The following is a 19,486-nucleotide window of genomic DNA, read 5'->3' on the forward strand; positions in this document are numbered from 1 at the left end:
CCTTAGGCTGCTGCAAAGAGTAAACAGATCCAGGATAACCTGTGTGAAGCACTCAGCACAGCGCCCAGTCCACAGTTTTCTGGAGCAGGGACTACACACGTGCCCACTCCCTGCCTGGGACCTGGGAGAGGGCGCCCCAGCCCCTGACTTCCCAGCTCTGGTCACACCACTCCCACAGCCTCGGGTCCGTGTGTGCAGCTCACGCTCTGGGCTGGCGCAGGTTCATCAGGCTGCCCTCTCCTCACAGACCAGCTTCCACGTTTTCCATTCTGCAGACTCCAGAGAGTGAGTTTTTTTGCCTTACTATCAACAGGTCGTCAGGCTTGTTTGTCCATCTCCTGAGTTAAGTTCATGAGCCTCAACCTCTGGAACATGCTGGAGTGTCTGAGTCTCTAAGATTGAGGACCACTGCCTCCCCCAGACCCCCTCCAGTGTGTTCAACTAAGGTGATACTTCGCTGGGAGGCTGCTTGCCAGTCGGCCTGGAGGCCAGCTATAACCTCGTCTGGGTGTCTGCCTGCTGGTTCAAGTGTGTTGGGAGGAAGGGACAGGAGGGGTTGGTACCACCCTGACTCTAGTCCAGCACACTGGTGTTTCTGAATAGGCACCATTCAGTCTCACATCAGTATTGAGAATAAGACTCTCTTTATTCTGTCCTTTGTGGAGACAAAAGCTGCTGCTCCTTTGAGTGCTGACCTACATAAATTTCCACCCCCTTCTCCAGCCTCCTCGGGCCAAGCAGCCAGACAGGGCAGCAGAACAAAGTGTGCCCCTTGGGATTCTGCCAAAGGACACTGTCACTGCCCTTTGGCCCAGCTGACTTAGACCCAACCTACCTGCCCTTACCAGTCACTTAGACTCCAGGTGTGCCCTCATGGCAGAGGGGCCCTGCCAGCCACAGGGGATCATCTTAGTAATGAGCCTGGCCCTTTTTGGCCCTTCCCGGTCTTGCTGGGTGTTCTTTCAGTTCGCTGTTCAAGGTACTATGTCTGTTTCCTTCTAGTCTCTCTCCTGCGTGTTTTTTTTCTGCCACTGAGATTATACTGTCTACACAGCTTCATATTTCCCAGACCCTGGGCAACATCATCTTACACCTCCCCAGCACAGTGCTGGAGGCCTGCCCTCCTTGGAGAAGGTTTACATGCTGCTGGTTGGCAGCGTACAGGAGGTTGTCCTGGGTGCTCAGCAAGCCGGTCCCCCAGAATAAGGAGGACAGCTGCAGCTCAGCCTCCGGCCTTTACATCCGCCAGGCAAGATTGCTTCCTCGAGTCCCAGGGTAGATGTGCACGGAATCTAGCTCTCCCCACATAGGCCTGTGTGCACACAGCCATCTGCCCACGAGGCTCAGTGACCTCTGAGCCATAACTACTACAGCTGTATCCAAAAACTACCTTCTGTCTCCCAGGGTCACCTGAAGTCTTGACTGGGCACACTGGCTGTCCTCAGATTCCTTTCTGCCCACATCTTCGAGGCCCATCTCTATGAGATCAGTGTCAAGTGTCTGAACTCAGTCGGTGTTTCTTGCTATTTAGTCTTAAGGCTGGTTCTTTTGCTACGCAGCTCCCGTCCTCTCGTAGGCTGTTCCGTGGCTTCTCCCATACTCTAGCTGTGAGACCTCGAACAAGTCAAAACAGCACCAAACTTCAGTTTCCTCATCTGTTGAACAGGAATATCAATAAGGCCACAGTGGCCCAAGCATCTCCACAAATAATGCAGTCTCTCAAGAGCATGCCTGTGTGCACACAGCCTGGGATTAGCCTGTGGTGTATCAACTCTCTTGTCAGTCTTAACTCTCAGACCTCTGGTGTTCTCCCACCAGATGAGACAGGCTTCTATAGTGAATTTTATTACAAAATTATAAAGCAGAGCTCTGTAACAAAAAATACACATTTGGGTTTGCTTTAACACCCAAGTAATTCTGAAGACTCTTAATATAAGCCACTTGAAGTAACACATTCACGTCCCCAAGATTTCAACCAATTTATACAATATATATTGTGCATGAATTCCTGTACAGCTTATTCTTACTAGCTTGGATCCAACTATTCCAATATATTATGAACCAGTCAGCTCTCCTAAGTCTTGAAACAAGTCTCAAATGAAATCTCAGAACAATCACAGCAAAAGCCATGGAATAACTGGAAGAATTAGAGGTTTTCATGATAATTAAGACCCAAGGATCCATGAGGGGTGGGGGCGGGGGCAGGGGGCGGTGGTTACTCAGAAAAATCAGGTTTTCTACCTAGATTAGATAGTAACTGAAATGGGATCTTGAATTCCCAGCCTTTATTTGGTATGATAATGACGGATGACGACAAATCGGGGTGGTTTGACACCATTTTTCCTGAATGAAAACCTTCGTCAAAATAGATCAAAAGACTCCAAGGCAAATTCTTTCTCCAGAATGAAACGATACCAGTTATAATTCTTACTGAGGTTACTAACCTTCAGGATATTATTCGTAACTTCTGTCTAGGAGAGGGACTGTGGGAGGTGGGGAGAGGGAAGGCCTCAGCAGTGAAAGCAAGTTTTAGGGAGAGAGCCAGCATCTGCCCTGAAGTTATTGCTAGATCTTAACTGAGTTGCATAAATATAGACCTGTTTCACAGTGGAATCGAGAAGTGGTGGAATTCTCTGCCCAACTGGTACGCATTGTAAACCATAATATTTACTGTCCAGCAGAAAGGTCAAAGGTCCTCTCACTGACCTCTTGATTCCCCCAATTCCTACAAAGGCTGAGTCCCAGAATCCAGTCATCCAGGGCTTGGTGTAATGTCAAGGTAAGTGGCCCAGTGGTTCAACTGGCAACCACCTTATGCAATCATTTCACTCCTCTGAAGGGGAATAGTGGTTGATGATGGGGGAAAGCCTAAGCACATCTGTACCGATAAACAGGTCCCCTTGGAGTTTCCCACTGTCTTCCAAAGTCATGCTAGGTTCCAGTCTGAGAGAACTTGACTGTTCGGCAGGGGAGTAGGGTGGGGGCGGTGGTCTGCCAAGGCCCTCGGTGTCTAGGGTTTGTGTAGTTCATCCATTGGTGATGGCCGCACACAAGGCTCTTCGATAGCATGTGTGTGGGTTCTTGACTAAGCTTCTCCAGCAAACCTAAGCCCTTTGGCTCTCCCAGTGGTAGAACAACCCTAAAAGGGCTCAAGAATCCTCTAGCTCAATGTATGGTCTTTCTAAAGGACCTTGAGAGTGCTTCTTCCTGACCTGCCCTCAAGTCAGTGTTCTGAGAAAGGAAATGGGAGTAGAGAGTCCCCACCAACCTGGGGAATTAAGACTTGCAGCTGGCTGCTCAACAGCTGACTCCAGTCTCATTCGGTACCTTCAGATACCCCTCGGGTGTTGAGGTTTGGCCTCCAGGAACTTCAGGAGAAGTGTGGCTAGAGGAGAGCAAGGCTCTCTGCCTTCAGTGAGACCATGGAAAAGAGTGGGACTTCATTCTCAGAGGAAAGTGGTTTGCTATCCCTGTCTGCTGGAGAAGTCAAAGTCAAGCAGAAAGCCCCTGCCTCCACCCAACACTTTCCCTTCTCTCAAGCTAACAGGGATGGCGTGCGGGCCCTAGAGAAGCAGAGAGGCTGCGCGAGCCGTCTCACGCAAACGGACTCAAACTTCCCAGCAGTTTGGGAGCCAGGGTTGGGGTCAGGAGACTCATCGCTTCCAGTCCCAGCACTTAAGGAAGCAACTCTTCATGACTTTGAAATTTTTCAGTAGCAGTTGAGTTTTGTTTCTCACCAGAGCTAAGTTTACCGGTCCAAATTCAGTCCCAAGGAGGATCACTCTCGGTCTGGTAAGCTAACATCTCTTTGGTCTGAAGAAACAAATGGATTTTAGGCAATGTAGCCAGAGACGTTAGCAAAGGTAGGTTAAAGCACAGAAAGCCAGAGCAGAAATAAATCCAAATGTGCTGGGGAGGAAGAGAACCATTTCTACCAGGACTTCTGACCGGTGAAGGCCAGAGGCAGGGAGCTCAGAAGGACGGGTGGGGTACACAAGGGTGAAACTGTTAGGCTTTCGGAGGAAAGGAGGAAGATGCGGTCCAAGTTCTGGCAAGTCCTCTCTTCATCAGGTGCCATCATTACCCCAAGATCACTGAGATAGGGACTTGCCCGTGCAGTCTGTTCCGGTTTCCACCGGCCTCCAGCGCTGCCAGCCAAGAGGTGCGCCTCCGCGGCAGGACAGGCATGCCCAGAGGTGACAGCATCCTTGCTTGCCCCGGTCTTACGAGCACTGCAGATTTTCTTGTTAGCCTGCCCCTCCGCGAGCTGCCCAGTCTGGAGCCCAGACACCTCAAGCTACGTCCCCATAAGGCACTGAAGAAGCCGGTGCAAGCCCTCACGATCGGAAGACGTGCACGGCTCGGATCACGTACTGCCGGCAGATGGGACACTCGTTCATGCGCTTGCCGCACTTGGTGCAGGTCACCATGTGGCCGCACTCCAGCAGGACACAGTCGATGGGCGAGTCCATGCAGATCCTACACAGGTTCTCCTCCACGCTGGACGGTGCCGCTCCCCCTGTACAAACACCGGGCAGGAAGCGGGCGGAGGGGAGAGGAGGCTGTGAGTGTGGAAGAGAACAAACGCCCCAGTCCACACACTTCCCTCAACTGGAGCTCCAGGCAGACATCTCCCCCGCCCCCAGTCCTCAATCCCAGCTGCGTGCTTAATCTGCGCCTCTGTGGGGCAGGCTACGGATCTGAAGAATAAAGTACTTGGAGATCAAACACAAGCCAGCACAGGAGAACTAAATAAGGCCAAGTCCTCAAAGCTTAAAAGAATTTTCAGACAGTTGAGGATGTAATATGGTGAGAAAGTGGCACTTGGGGACTCATTATCCCCTGAGGCAGAACATGCTGAAAAGATAAAGAACTGGTTCCAAAAAGTTTAGATCTAAATGGTACTGTAGTGAACGGCTTGTTAACGATGGCAGGGCTTATCGGTAAACATATCCCCAATTTCAAATAGCCAAGGATCAGGGGGGCCCCCTGTGCTATCCCACAGACCTCCCCAGGGCCTCCTCCTCGGAGGGGACTTCGGGGCAGAAGAGCCCAGCAGAGACCATAGCTCCCTCTTCTGTGCCCACCCCCCGACGCCTGCTCCTCGCATTGGATCACAGTGTTTATCTCCCCCACCACACCAGGAGCTCCTTAATTCAACAAATTCCATCAATTTCTGCAGTTCTACACTTAGCATTTGTTGTCTGCTCTGAGGTTGGGTATTTCTCTTTGAATCCCTAACATGCCAGTCATGTGGTAGGTGTTCTCTAAGTGTCTCATAAATGAACATCTCCCAAAGGAGTGCTAGCAGCTCACGTTTGCGGAATGCTGTGCCAGGCAGGGTCCTAAGAGCTTTGCGTATTTTCACTCTCTGATTCCTCATTAGAAACTAGGAAGTAGGTACTCTTGGCACCTGGGGCCAAGGAGTTAAGTGGCTTGCCCAAGGACACACAACTGCTAAGTAGAGGAGCCAGGATTCGAATCCCAGCAGGCAGGCCTTCCGGGCAAGTGGCCCGAGGACAGGGACTATGGAATTAGTATCAGCTGCTCCGTGCACAGGGCTAGTAGCAGCTGGCTGGCTTGGGCCAGTGATGAGGTGCAGTGGGCATGGCCAGGATCCTAGTTTAGTGCAAACAGAAAATCCACATCCAAAATCCCAGCCATCCCCAGCATGTTTTAAATGGTAGCCCAAACCAGGTAGCCATAAGCAGGGAGCTGGCCGCGTGCCAGTCACCTGCCCCATGCCACTGCTGCTCTGCACTTTCTTCTGTTTCCCGGACTATTCAAAAAGTCAGGCAACATTTGAGGTGGGCTAGCTGTGAAAGGCAGTGAAACCTACTGGCCCTTTCGAGCAGTTGTTGGCCCCAACAGGGGTTTGGAAAGGACTGAACTATATACATAAAATGATCTAGAGCGTACTACAGAATATCATACTGATTGCTGTTCTTAGGAACAACGATAAACCCATCTACTCAGTTGCCAGTATTCTCCCAGAGAAACAAACAAACAAAAAAGACAGCATGTGGATTAGCCTGATCTTGGCACCAGGAGAGGAGGTGAGTCTAGAATCCCCAAGGGTTTGTGGGGGCCGAGAACTCAACGTTTGAGGATTTATTTGAGCAAAAGGCCATTTTACTAAAGAACAAGTTTGGGAGAGTCTTCTGAAAGTTTTAAAATGGTTTGCAGGCCCCAACACTACTCTGAGAACATTCTCTCTTGGGGGCAGAGCTCAATCGCACAGCCTGGAGGCTTTCAAAAGGCAGAACGAAGGTATTTTTAGAATGAAGCCCAGGCCCCGCCAGATTTCTGTAGTGCTTTCTGGGGTACCTGCAGGCCCAGTGGCTGTCTTTAACACCCAGGTGGGGGTGTGGCAGCAGGGTGGTATAGGAGTCTTGTGGTCAGAGAGCACCACATGTGACACCTTTCCTGCTCCATCCCGAGAGCAGCTCCAGCCACCGCCCAGCCCTGTATGAACAAGGGTCAGGTCACCTCCCTCTCTTTTTGGTTGGTACCAGGAGCTGTGAAACATGTCAGGCGATTTCTCTGCAGGTACACGCAGAGACCCTCCCCACTCAGACCAGAACAGAGTGAAAACTGCAGGGGAAGGAGCGCCTTAGCAGCAGGAGTATGAAAAATAAAGCGAATGCGACACGCGCCGCCGCTCGCTTTGGTAAATATTTTACAGATGCTGGCTCCCAAGCTCTGGCAACCCCGAGACATGCACATCAGTCTGCCCCTGGGTAGGCTGCCACTCTTCACCTTCCCCAGCTTTCCCAGGGAGGCGAGAAGGGCAGTTTTTAAAGATGCTGAGAAGCCCTGGTTCTCCGTGAAATTTTCCCTACGCTGTCTAGATGCCAATACACTCACAATTCTTAGCCTGCTAAGAGGAAGCAGGGTTAGCAGAGGGGAAAAACAGAAGAGCTCAGAGTCCAAACACGGTCCCAAACAGAAGCAACTACGTACCGTTCTGGTCTTCAGCACCACACACTGCAAAGGAAAGAAAAAGAAGATGTCTGAATGTGTGATGGCGTGAGGAACGTCTCCAACCAGCCTGTCCTCACTTTGTGCTCGGACCACTTCCCTGCTTGGGAGCCAGGCTGGCCAAGAGCCCAGCCAGACGCCCGCCCTCCTCGCTCACACGCTCAGAGCTCACACACAGCTCCCGCTGGCGTGTCCGGTCCAGTCTTGGTAAAAGGGATTCCACTGGTTTGGATGAACAACACTGCCAAGTAGGCAGGACCCTGCAGAGGCACAGTATCCTTTTCTATCACTTTCGAAGCAGCATTAACATCAAGAAGGAAGGAACAGTCAGCCAAGGAGTCTGGATGAGGTACTCCCATGGGGCCATGTCCTATTCCCCAGGACATCACAACTCTACAGGGATTTTGGGGACAATCCCAGAGAGGAAAGTGAGTCTGTGAGCAGGCGACTAGTCAGACATCCTCAACTCTGATAAACTAGTGGGACAGGAGAGCCTGAAATCGGATCTCGACCACCAACAGCATGCACGGAATCAAAATGCTGATTGCAGAAGCTAAATCAGGTGGGGAGGAGAGGGCTCTGGGTGAAATTTTAGGAAAAGAGGAGTTTAAAAACAGCTGAATACACACTCCTCTTCCACAGGACTTCTCTGCCTTTCCTATGGCGTCCCTCATGAATCGGTAATAGGGAGACGAAGTTCTTTCCCCAAATTCATTCAACCACAGGCCTAGATATTTTACTGGGCACTTCCTAAAACTGATGCCGTGTAGAATGCTTTGGGAAATGACTGCAGGGAAAGCCCACGATCAGGCAGAATAGATCTATTCCCCTGTACCACGTGTGCAGACGCACCTCCTCATCTCCCAACTGCTCAGGAGGGTATTGCTGGGCGGGGTATGGCGGGGTATGGCGGGGTGGGAGGGGGGGGAGGGGGACACGTGGTGGGAAAGGCTATGGACTCCGTCCAGGATGCCTTCAGTTCAAATACAGGCTCTATAATAAAAGGGTAATGCCAATCATGCCTATTTCTCAGGCAGCTCTGAGGATTAAATGAATGTACACGGTGCCTAACCCGGTCCTGGCACTCAACTTCAAATGGCAGCTATTACTGGCCGGTGCAGATGCGTAAGGTGACTCCTTCCTTGGCTAAAAGCACGGAAATCTAGTCAGGTCGGTGCCGTCAGGCTTTAGAGGGAGAGCAAGCAAGCGGTCCGGGTCCGTGTGCAGCTGCCGTGCAGCCGGCCCCTCACCCAGGTGCTGGAGGCCCTTCTGGTCCTTGTACAGCCGCGTCACCCTCTCCATCAGCTCCCACTTCTCACAGCAGCCCTTGTAGTTGACGAAGTTGCGCGCCAGGATCTCCTTCAGCTGCCGCACGGTCAGACCTTCAATGTCCTCCAGGTCGGTCAGGTCAGACAGAGAGGCCCTCCGGCCTGGGACGAAGCCGTCCTCTGAGTCGACAGACTGCAATGGCAACGGTGAGATCGGTGGGCTCAGCTCTTACCTCCCAAGCTCTCGCCAAGAGACCGTACTTCTGGGCCCGACCTCAAGAAGTAAGTAGGAACAGAGGCAGGAAGAGGACCTGGCCTGTGCTTTGCTTTGCAAAAGAGCCCCCAGTCTCTTCCTGACCCACGGTCCTGGGCTCAGGCACAGCCAGCCCCAAACCCACCAACCGGTGTCATACAGGAGAAGGCGCACCGGTTTGAGTCACGCGGCCCGAATTTTGACTCCTCCACCGACTGATGCTAAACACCATCGAGCAAGTTGCTCGCCTCTCTAAGCCCGTCTCCCCCTCCGTAAAGGAGAAATTGCCGTCCTGCCGCACAGGGTTCCTGTGAAGATTAAAGGTAGCAACACAAGAAACCACCAAGCATGGTGCTGGCCTTTCCCCTCTCCCCTGGAGTGAGTTCTGCTTCCCTCTGGAAGAGGCAGACTTCCCTGGCCAGCACTCCTCTGTACGCAACCTCGACCACAGCTTCGTGGCCCTGCTGGCTGTGCCCTCTGGACTGGCCCCGCCGTGGCTGAAGCCTGAACTCCGTCTCATCTTTCCTCCTGATTTTCTGACCTCCTTCTCCTGACAATAGCTACTGTGTGCTAGAAGCAGAAGAAAAGAACGACAAGATTTGCGCGGCAGCACCAGGAGCCTGCCCTCTGGCGACTTACAGAAAGGCAAGAGACTAGAAACAAAGGGGCCGCGAGGCTCCCTGGTCTCCACTGTGACCTCACAACTCCTCACTTAACAACTGACGGCTTCCAAGATTTATCTGGAACGCTAACACTAAGCTCCACCCCTGAAAACAGAATTGTAAGACTATCATCACAGGCTGATTCTTCACTTTTGAGTCCGCTGAGAGGGTCCCAATCACAGCCTGGCAACACCAGTGAAAGAACAAAGGCAAAGGCACAGACCCGAGCAGAGGCCCCACCTGGGTCTCATCCTCAGCAGGTGCTCTGGCTGTGCTCTCCGGGTAGACGGGTTCCTCTTGGTCCTGAGACACATGGCCATTGGCCTGTGGGAAGAGAAAGGTGCCATCACATCCACAGAGACGACCCAGGGATTTGCACAGCATGGGCCTCTTCCCAGCTCATACCATATCCAAACGTATTCCCATCTCCCCCGGAAATCTGGTGTCTCAAACCACAGCATTACAAAAGACTGCTCTTTAATACTGACTCTGTCAGGGGGAGAAACAATACAAACAGATTTCAACTCTAAAAAACAAGCAATACATTACTTCTGCTCACCACCAGGGTGGCATTAGTGGCCACTCACCATCAATGTGATCTCAGCTTGAACAGTCCAAGTGAGGGGAGGACCACAGGTCCACTGCACTGCAGGCTTCTCTCTAACTGCCATCCAGGTTCTCCTTGATGCTGATCCCAAACTGCCCTTCCTGTAACTTCTACCCACCATCCTTGGTTCTACCCCTGGAACCAATGTCCACGATCTTCTCACAAATTGTTCACGTCATGTCTTCTCACCTCCACACAATATCTCCCTGGCTTCCTCATTTGACCCAGATGAGACTTTTTAGACCCTTATCACTCTGTTCCCTCTCTTCCATCCAATCACTGCTCTTACATTCTAGAAATGTGCTCCGACCAGCAGTGTACACTATTACTAAGAGCTATCTTGATACCTGGTCAAAAATTACCTTAATGCACCAGAGAATCTATTAGCCTAAAACTATAAAGACAGATGTCTATGCTTAAGGAGTTTAGAATTCTAACTTCTCAAAAGGCTTTGTCAAAGAGTAGTTAAAACTGTGAGCCTCCTAGTTCCATCACCATTTTTTTTAATGTATATTTTGAGAGACAAAGAGAGAGAATAAGTGGGGAAGGGGCAGAGAGAGAGGAAGAGAGAATCCCAAGCAGGCCTGCACTGTCAGTAAGCAGTCTCACAAAGTGGGAGATCAGGACCTGAGCCAAAATCAAGAGTCAGATGCTTAACCAACTAAACCACCCAGGCACCCCACCCCACCCCCGCATCACCATTTAAGCCACAACCCCCTTAACTAGAGCCTCTTCACCCACTGCTCCCTCCAAGCAAAGGCCCTGGTGTGAGCCAGGAGCGAACAGGTGTCTGAGCTCACAGGCCTTTCCTCCAGACTGTCAGAACAATAAAGGGACAGCCCAGGAAACCAGTCCCCCATGGCCCCAACCACTCATCCCAGATTACGATGCATGACATAGAGCTAATTAAGAAGAGCCCAATAACTACAATGGAAATGAAAAGTAAAAATCACCACCACCACCAAAAATGCCAGGTGGTGGTGAGATCACACATGTAGCATACATGTACGGGGATGCACCCAAAACAGTATCTGGTTTTCCCTTAGCTTTATGTGGATGTGGTACCCACCAGTCTCCTGGAGTTACAAGCCTTTCCGAGCCTAACCTCCTAAGTAGACAGCTTCTGTATGTCCTTTTTTCCTGGAAAGAGAAACTGGAATCCACACTGCAAAGCATGCTCTTGTCTTTTCAGTTTGCCCACTAGCTAAACCAAAATCTGTAACTAGTGTCCACCCACTATTTTGCTTATTCCACCCACTTCTATCCCTAGTAGTGATGGCCAGGGTGCTAAGGGGAAGGGAAAGAAGCCTGGAGCGGACGCCATGGCAGATTTGCGTCCTAGGTGCAGGTAGTCTGCACGAGTTACTTGACTTCCCATGTCTCTTCTCCTGGCTTGAAAACTGCAGATGTCACCAGAACAGGGGATGTGAGCTGTGACCTGCGGGTGCAGCCTGGAACTTCTGCTTAAGGGCAGGAAGTTAAGAACCTACTCCTTTCATGGAAAAACCCACCTGAAAGTTCTTTAGGGAACAGCAATTTCCTCAAGTTACTTTCCGGGCTCCCCATAAACAGGAGAGCTCAACCCAGCCAAGGGAGGAAGTCACACTAGGGGGTAAAACCTGCCAGGAGACAGAGCCCCAGTGTAGGGAAGAGTTAAACTCCAGCTGGGGAGAGGGCACACCACAGCCCCCAAGAGAACTAAGTGAGTTTACTGCAGGTGAAGTAAGCCAGCACCCTGGCCTTTATGCCTCAGTGCCTGCCAGAGCTGAATCAGGGGCCCAGTCCCGGCGAAGGAGGGGGTCACAAGCAAGAGGCAGCGGCCAGCCACGGCCTGCACAGGACCTAACACTAGTGCTAAGCCAGCTGTAAGAGGCTCCCAGCTCTTCAGACCCGCTGTCACGCCAGCCAGTCCTCCCAACATCCTGGTGAGAGCAAAAGTGGTCTGGGATCGCTAACCCCATTTCATGGATGAAGGCTCAAAGCTTGCCCAAGGTGACCAAAGAGTCAGTGACAGATTGGATATGGAAACCAGATCTTCTAGGTCCTAATGCCAGAAAAATAAAAGGGTCACCGAGGCACTTCAGTGTATCTCTGGGGCGCCACCACTCCTGACACGCTGGGAAGTGTACTGGCCTCGCTCTAACCCAGTAGCTGGTTTGCACATCTACCTTCCCTCTCACAGGGGCTTCCTGAAGGCACAGGCAGCTCTGTACTCCCCAGGCCTGGTTCACAGCTCCGCCAGTGTGCTGCTCTTTGCCTGCTGTTTCGAAGCCCCCTGGGAGGATGCCAAGGCCACTTCCCATTCCATAGTATACCAACCACAACCTGACCCAAACGGTGACTGGCGACAGAAGCAGCGACCGTGTTTTGGTCGCAGTGTTCCTCTGTTCTCCCTTCCCTCTCCATGTGCCTTTTCCTACGTGCCTTGTGACGGTTACTAAGGCACCGAGCTCCCCACCTGGCTAAGGAAGACTGATAACAAAGATAAGCAGGAGGGCAGTCTGCACAGAACTAAATTTGGAATTAACAGCTTTCTCACAATATTTCTGGAACAATGAGTTTTTAAAAACTAACAGGGATATATGTCTGTATTGAGAAGATACAAAAACCACAAAAATACCTGATGCTGTGCATTATAGTCTCTGAAAAAAACAAAACCGGGGTCTGATGTCCAGAAAACATGCCTGCATCAGTAGGCAGAAGGGACACTTAGCCTCACGCCCACTCGCACACAGCGAGCAGGAGAGCGCATTGAGCCCCCTGACCGGCCGGGGGCGGCCGTGACCCGGTGCATACCTGCTGGGTTTCCTGAGCCTGGGCTGGGGGAACAGAGGTGGCCTGTGCGGACGAAGAGGCGAGGTGAGGCGAGGTAGGAGGTACCGTGCTGGCGCGAGGCTGGGTCAGGAAGGCCTGCTGCTCGGGGACATCCGCGGACGAGGTGGGCGCGCGAGTCCTGCCCTCCTGGGAGATTACGGGCTGCCGGCCAAGCACCAAGAACACCAGCTCCTCTTTCTCCCGGCACATTTCGGTGGAGGTGTCATGGAGGCTGAGATAGTCCCTGAGGTCCTTCACCTTCATCTTCATGAGCTCCTCCCGCCGAAAGGCGGTGGCTCGGAACCGCTGGCACAGAAGGCAGAGGCGGGGCCCGTTTCCCACCTGGCTCGAACAGCTCAGGCAGAAATTCTTCTTGCAGTCCAGGCAGGTCTGCTGCTTAGAGCAAGAGGCAGCGGAAGCCATGTCAGACGGAGGACAAGAGGGGTGGGATGGGGGCCTATGGCTGCATGCCTAGCAAGGCCTCCCCCAATCACTCCTACTTGTACTAAGCTACCTATTTTTTAGGCTAAAGTAGGCCCCGCGGCCCGACATGGGGCTTGAACGCACGCAAGAGTCGGACGCTCTACCGACTGAGCCAGCCAGGCGCCCCAGGATGCGGGTGCCAGCTCCCTTATTCAGGTTAAACACCACCCCCAGATGGCAGACCTCCCCCCGCCCCGTATGCATCTGTGTATCCATGTACAGGACGCTACGTTTATTATTCCAGTTGAGGCTTACTTTTTCATTGTACAGATAGAGAAACAGAGGTTACTAAGAATACCAACTTTAGGGTCGGAAAAAAAAACCAACATTTTTATTTAGTCTCCCCCCTCCATTGTTTTCAAAAGTTTATTTATTTTTTGAGAGACAGCACAAGCAGGGGAGGGGCACAGAGAGACAGAGGATCATAAGCATGCTCTGCACCATCAGCACAGAGCCCAACTCAGGACTCGATCTCACAAAGCTGTGAGATCATGACTTGAGTGGATATCAAGAGTTGGACGCTTAACTCACTGAACCACCCAGGTGCCCCTCTCCCCCATTTTTTATGGTGTCACCTTGGGTGTGTAACTTAGCCTCTCTAGCCCTCAGTTTCCTCATCTGTAAAATGGGGGCAATAATAGTATCTACTTCATATGACCGTTGTATAGTTAAGAGAGAATGCATTTAGCATATCTGACACATGATTTTTCAATAAGTGTTAACTCTTTTAATTATTTCTAGGAAATGGGAGATAATTTTGAGAGCCAGGATTCAAACTCTGAACTACGATTCTTGCTACTTTACTGCTGAGAAAAGAAAGCAAATGCATATGTATGATGGTGGTTACTACTATTATTAATTAAATTTACTGAGAGGCCACAATGTGCTAGGGCCTGTCATTTAATTCTCAAAGCAACCCCGCAAAGCACTACTGTATCACTGTATTATGTATTAATGTACATAATCATTAATCAATCATTATTAACAGGCCTCCCTGTTTCACCAAGCAGGTGAGGCCCAGAGAAATTAAGCACCGTACTCGAGGGCAGGCAGGGAACAGCAGAGCTGGGACTCACACTGCAGGCCTGTCCATGTGGAATGTCCGCAGCCACGCCCGTTGCACCAGGCCATGCTGCCTAACTCAGTCCCGGTCAAGCCTACAGCAGGACCTAGTCCAGGGCCTGGCTCTCCATCTCCAAACCCCCCCCCCCCCAGGAAGGCCCAGAGTGCTGGCAATCCAGAGACGCACGGCAGCATACCCAAGGCAAATACTCAGACAGCTACAGGGGCCCCCCAGACGCGATTAAGGAGCTCTCATCTGCGCAAGTGCAGAGTGTCCCAGCCGCACGACGAGAGCACCTAGCAGGTAGGAGGTACTGCATGACAGCAGCCTCTCCCATAACGGCAGACCACACAGCACACAAGGGCTTGCTCAACTCACAGGAAGCAAATCCTCAGCCTCTCGCCCTACAGGCTGAGCCAGCACAGCGACATCTGACTGAGCTCTGTCCCAGCCAAGAGCAGGCCACACTCCCACGGCAGAGGTAATCTGTGGGCATGCTGGCATGGCCCTGGAAGCACACACTAGTCCTCTAAAGAAATTAAAAACTTTTCATCCTCTGGTGACTTGAGCATTAACTAAATATTTCTGTTCCCTCTCTTCTAAATATAGAAAGCTGAATTCAAACTCGCAAGAATGCCCGAGAGACTTAGGTTCTCCTAGGCGAGATCAGATACCCCTGTGCAGGCTGAAGAAGGCTCCAAGTGGCATTTGTGTCATAAAGGGAAACGGGCATGTCTACCAACCAGTTTTGACCACTCATACTTAGAAGGCGTTTTGAAAGGACACATATCCAGCTCCCTCACTATCTACAGTCATAACCAGACAATAAAATGGTCAGAGCCCAAGTTAAAAGGACACATGGCTGCATGAGCATCATAACAGTCCTGAAACCTATAGCCACTCAGGTGGAAAATAGATGTTTTGGGGTCCTGGGGGGTTCATTTAGATCTAAAGCTTTTCTATTGGGAAATGAAATACGTTTAGGATGACTGATCATGAAATGACGAGGCTTTGGTGTCATAAAGCTGCAGGTCCTGACGTGTAACATTACTTAAGTCAATGCAGTTTGACAAGGCCTAGCCTGACGCAATTAAAAAAACCTGAGTTGCTCAATCAGCCAGATCTAAACAACTCTCTATTCTTTCTTCAAATGTGCCCAGCTTATTGGATTATTGGATGCAAGATCAGAATGCAAAGGCAGCCACCCAGCTTCTCCATATCCCCTTGCTCGCAGGGGACTCTCATGTCAGCCGGCATCTGAAACACCCCCTCAAGGAGTGAGACAGCCTCCAGGCTAGCATACCAGCCTGCAGAGCCAGGACAGAACAAAGGGAAAGGAGAAAACAGCTGTCAACAAACGTGGGCAGAATGAGCAAAGGCAACATGTGTGTATAAATTCTAGCAACCCCTGCAAACCAACTGAGTAACAAGGAAGCATGAAAGATGAGTTAGTGGAGCCAACATCCCTGCAAAATTGCCAAGAGTACAGCACCTCCAGGCAGGCACCGCCCTTCAAGGGATGCCCGGCGTGGGGGGCGGGGGAGGGCAGGTCGTTCTCCTTGGCTAATCTGCCCTTCTGTTATTCCTCCCCACTCCCCGTGCACACTCCCTGGCACAGGTGGGACAGCCCCTCCTCCACACCAGCCTTCCTATGGGCATTTCTCCCTGCAGCCCACTGGGGGGGGAAGAGGACAGCCTGAGGAGTGACACAGTTAGGATTCATTCCTGGCAGGTCCCTTCCTCGCTAAGGGAACTTGTACAAAACAAGTAAGTTCCCAGGGCATCAGATTCCTCACCTGTAACATCAGAAGGTCAACCCACCTCTAAGGGTTACTGAAAGCATTACATGAGGTCATGCATAGGAAACCTTAGCATAAGGTGGGCACTCACAAAAAAAGGTAACACAGTCATCTTTTATTCCCTTCCCCCTTTGCCTTATCTCTGAGCTTCTGCCAGTACTCTGAGATCCCAAGATCTCTTCCAGTTTCTAAGTACGACCTCCTCCTCCTCCGCAGCCTCCCCCAACTGGTCCAACTAAAGAGGCTGAGCACCAGCCCTTCCCCCCCCCCCCCCCCCCCGCACTTTCCAAAACGGTTGGGGCCCCTGCCAAACTACACATGGGTATTGCAAATACAGAGGAGGTTTTTGGCTTGGGGCAAAACCTTTGGCTTGTCATCCCTCTCTAGGACTAAAAACTCTAAGGCAGGGGGTACAAGCTATGTTCTCTCCAGATAGTCCTGAATGTTATCTGTGCATTGTACTGGATGAGTATTCAGAAGATACTGACCACAATGAAGAAAAGAAAAACAGCAGGATCCTCGTAATCATTTCCTTTCAACCAACTTCTAGAAAACACGTTTTAAAAGCCTGTGGTTGTTATTTGCCAAGCCCTAAAGATATGAATGCTGATCCACTTGGAAGTTACAAATGAAAAATTCTCTTAGGAGAAAACATCCTTAATATTCACAAAATCCATTGTGAATTACACAAAATTAATTCTTATTTTTGTGGCAAGACAACATCATACCAATAGCCATCTTTTTCCGTTCAAACTGGAACTTTTCTTCCTCTCATACCCCCCAAAAGCTCTTTTTGCTACAGAAGCTTTCTCCTTATCTCCTTGATCTCTTTCGTTCCTCTGTTCAAAATCTTTCTTGTGCTTCCTTGCTATCTGGTGACAAGCTCCTTCCAGCGGAAGTCATGGCCTTTCACCATCTGATCCCAGCGTGGTCCACCCTAACTCCTCGAGCATCCTGCACTCTGGCCAAACAGGCCACTCACAGTTCCCAAACACACCTGGCACTTGCCCCACCTCTGGTGTCTTTACTTCAGCCGCTGCTTTGCAGATCAATAAACTTTCTTTCATCCAGCTAGAAATATCTGGTGTCTCAATTTACCAGCAATGCCTGATTCCCTAGTACACAACTTGCACAGTTGCTATGAGGGCCTCCTTAGCCAGCCAGGGAGCTCCCCGAGGGAAAGGCCGACTCAGCTCCGTCTCCACAAACCTGTAACCTCTAGCTGTGAGCACACTGCTGCAGCAGCAGAGTTGGGCCCTCAATGAAAATCTTCAGCATGGAATTATCAACCACGAAGTAATGAAAACAGAAACTCTCCAGCCTACTTCCTCCTTTACAAACTGTTGGCAACTCAACTGCCTAGTCATTCATTCATTTATAAAATCATATTGCCTACGACTGCATGTCAGTCACTGTTCTACTAGCACTGGGGACAGAGTTGCAAACAAAATCAACAGAATCCCCGTCCTGTGCTCCACCTCTGAAGATGGGCCATGGGCAAACATTTACGTCAGGTGGAAACAGGCACCATACACAAAAATGAAGCCTCCTCCCACGTTCACCTACCCGCCATTCTCTCTTCTCTGGGGGCAGTTTCCTTGCCCACTCATTCTCTTTTCTGGCTCAGAAATGTCAGGAACTCTCCAGATCCCTTGGTTCTCTCAACATGCTTTTCAACACGCTTAGTGTGCTGGTGCCCGAGCTGATCACCATCACTGCGCTCGCTCTCTGCTCCCCTCCATTCGCCTTCCACAGGGTATAACTGATGTTTTCAAGAAAAGGTCATACAAACCTAGAGCAAATTCACGCAGCCTCACTGAAACAAATATCTTTCCTGTTCCAAAGGAACAGGAAGTTACTTTGCCACTTCTTCCCGCAGTTGTTCCCAGCATTTCTCATTGAAAACAGCAAGGTCTTGGACTATCCAACAGACTCTAGCTGCACCTGAGGAGTCCTGGAAACTACTGACTACCTTAAACAGAGAGAGCAATTTCTTCATCTCTAAAATGGGAACAAACAATAGCACACGTTTCATAGGCTGTGTTAAGGGCTCAAAGAGGGAACGCATTTGAAACACCAAGCTCAGTGCCCGGCAAGTGACAAGCAGCCCATGGGCCTCCTGCCCATCTCGCTTCGGCTCCAGAACCCACCCCACCGTCTCCATCACTAAGAGGACTCCCAGCTCCTTGTAGTCTCCGCATCGGCCTCCGTCCAAGGACTCGACCTTCCAGTCTAAGTGTAAGGGCAACAGCGTCGCAGCCACTGAACCACAGCTCCCTGGCCACCTGCAGTGGCCTCTCTGGTGGCATTCTAGCAGTGACCAGGGCAGCCAAGCAAATCGCGGCAAAGCTCTGCTGAGGGCCCACCTTCGCTGCAGTGGAGCGTAGGCAAAACACACCTACGAGGCAAAATGCCAGTCCTCCTCCACCTTATGGGGACAAAAGGGTGGTCAGCGCTACAGGAATTCTCTGACGTGCTGAATGTCTTCTGGGAGGCAGCTTGGGAATTCAAAGAGCTGGGTGTGAATCCTGACTCTGCCCTCTACTAACCACATGATCTTGGGGGCACTACCTAAGTGGAGGGAAAAGACGGAGTCGTTCAATCCCTCTTACGCCATCTGCCAGGAACTTGACAGTCTCCTTCTTAACGGTTAAACTCTAAAGCCTCAGTTTCTCATTTGTAAAATGGAAGTTTCGGGACCCTGAAACCTCTATCACAGAGACACTGCGAGGATGAAATAAAACCAAAACATCCACACAGCTCACAGCAGACCCTGGCATACAACACGTGGCTTAAAAAGTAGCTCTTCCCCTCAAAGTCCCCATCAGCGCCATTCTAACATCACATCCAGGGCTGCAAACCGCCCGCTCTGCAGAAGAAAGCAGGAATTCCCAGGTCAGGGTTCACCTTCAGCCCCGGCCGTGCTTGACCGAGGAGAATATGCCGCCTCTGAGCCCTAACCAGGGACACCCGCACCCAGGCACAACTCCCCAGCCACTGGTCTCCCCTGCTGCTTGCTAATCTGGAAAACATGATGACTACCGCGCATGGCCAGTGAAGTCGCTACAGTAAAGGAGCCCCGGTCTTTGTCCTGTCAGGGTCTTGATGTACCTGAGATGTCCTCGGCACTGCGAGTGATAAAAAGAACAAGTAAATCTGCGCCCGGGCTTTTTATGACGACAGCGAATGAAGGGAGTAACACTGAGTGCCTGCTCCGTTCCAAGCATCATGCTGGATACCCCTGGTGGCCTAACCATTTTATTCTCACAACACTGTCCGATGCGTATGACTATTACACCCCCATTTTAGAGACGGGGGAGGGAAAGAATCTCCAGAAAAGTTGGGTCATATGGCTTGTAAGCAGCAAAGCTGACATCTGAATTCAGGCCTGTCTGGCTCCAAATCTACGCTAAGATGCTCTGCTTTGGGCTAGTTTTTCTTTAACAATCTTGTGAAGGGATCAGGTGTGGGTTATGGGATCAGGCAACGGCAAGGCGACAGGCATTACGGAGGGGTCGGCAGGCTTGCCCGAGGACCTGAGGCTGTAGCAGCCCAG

The 19,486-nt window shown here is 51.1% G+C and overlaps 1 protein-coding gene across 9 annotated transcripts in view; it reads right to left on the bottom strand.

The window, feature by feature from the left end:
* Positions 1-303: 303 nt before the first annotated feature.
* RFFL (ring finger and FYVE like domain containing E3 ubiquitin protein ligase) overlaps positions 304-19,486 on the bottom strand; it is a 66,811-nt gene continuing 47,628 nt past the window's right edge. For 6 of the 9 annotated variants that reach the window (XM_027034386.2, XM_027034385.2, XM_053212546.1 and 3 more), the window contains 5 exons: positions 12,568-12,981; positions 9,405-9,488; positions 8,232-8,442; positions 6,964-6,987; positions 304-4,519 (listed from right to left, as the gene is read on the bottom strand). In XM_027034386.2, coding sequence (XP_026890187.1) covers positions 4,338-4,519; positions 6,964-6,987; positions 8,232-8,442; positions 9,405-9,488; positions 12,568-12,981 — 915 coding nt within the window. In that variant the 3' untranslated portion in view covers positions 304-4,337. The remainder of the gene's footprint in view (positions 4,520-6,963; positions 6,988-8,231; positions 8,443-9,404; positions 9,489-12,567; positions 12,982-19,486) is intronic. The other 3 variants (XM_015069362.3, XM_015069364.3, XM_015069365.3) reach the window with 3 other exon arrangements.

Source organism: Acinonyx jubatus, chromosome E1 (genome assembly GCF_027475565.1).
Source record: "Acinonyx jubatus isolate Ajub_Pintada_27869175 chromosome E1, VMU_Ajub_asm_v1.0, whole genome shotgun sequence".
In the NCBI taxonomy this organism is placed as follows: domain Eukaryota; kingdom Metazoa; phylum Chordata; class Mammalia; order Carnivora; family Felidae; genus Acinonyx; species Acinonyx jubatus.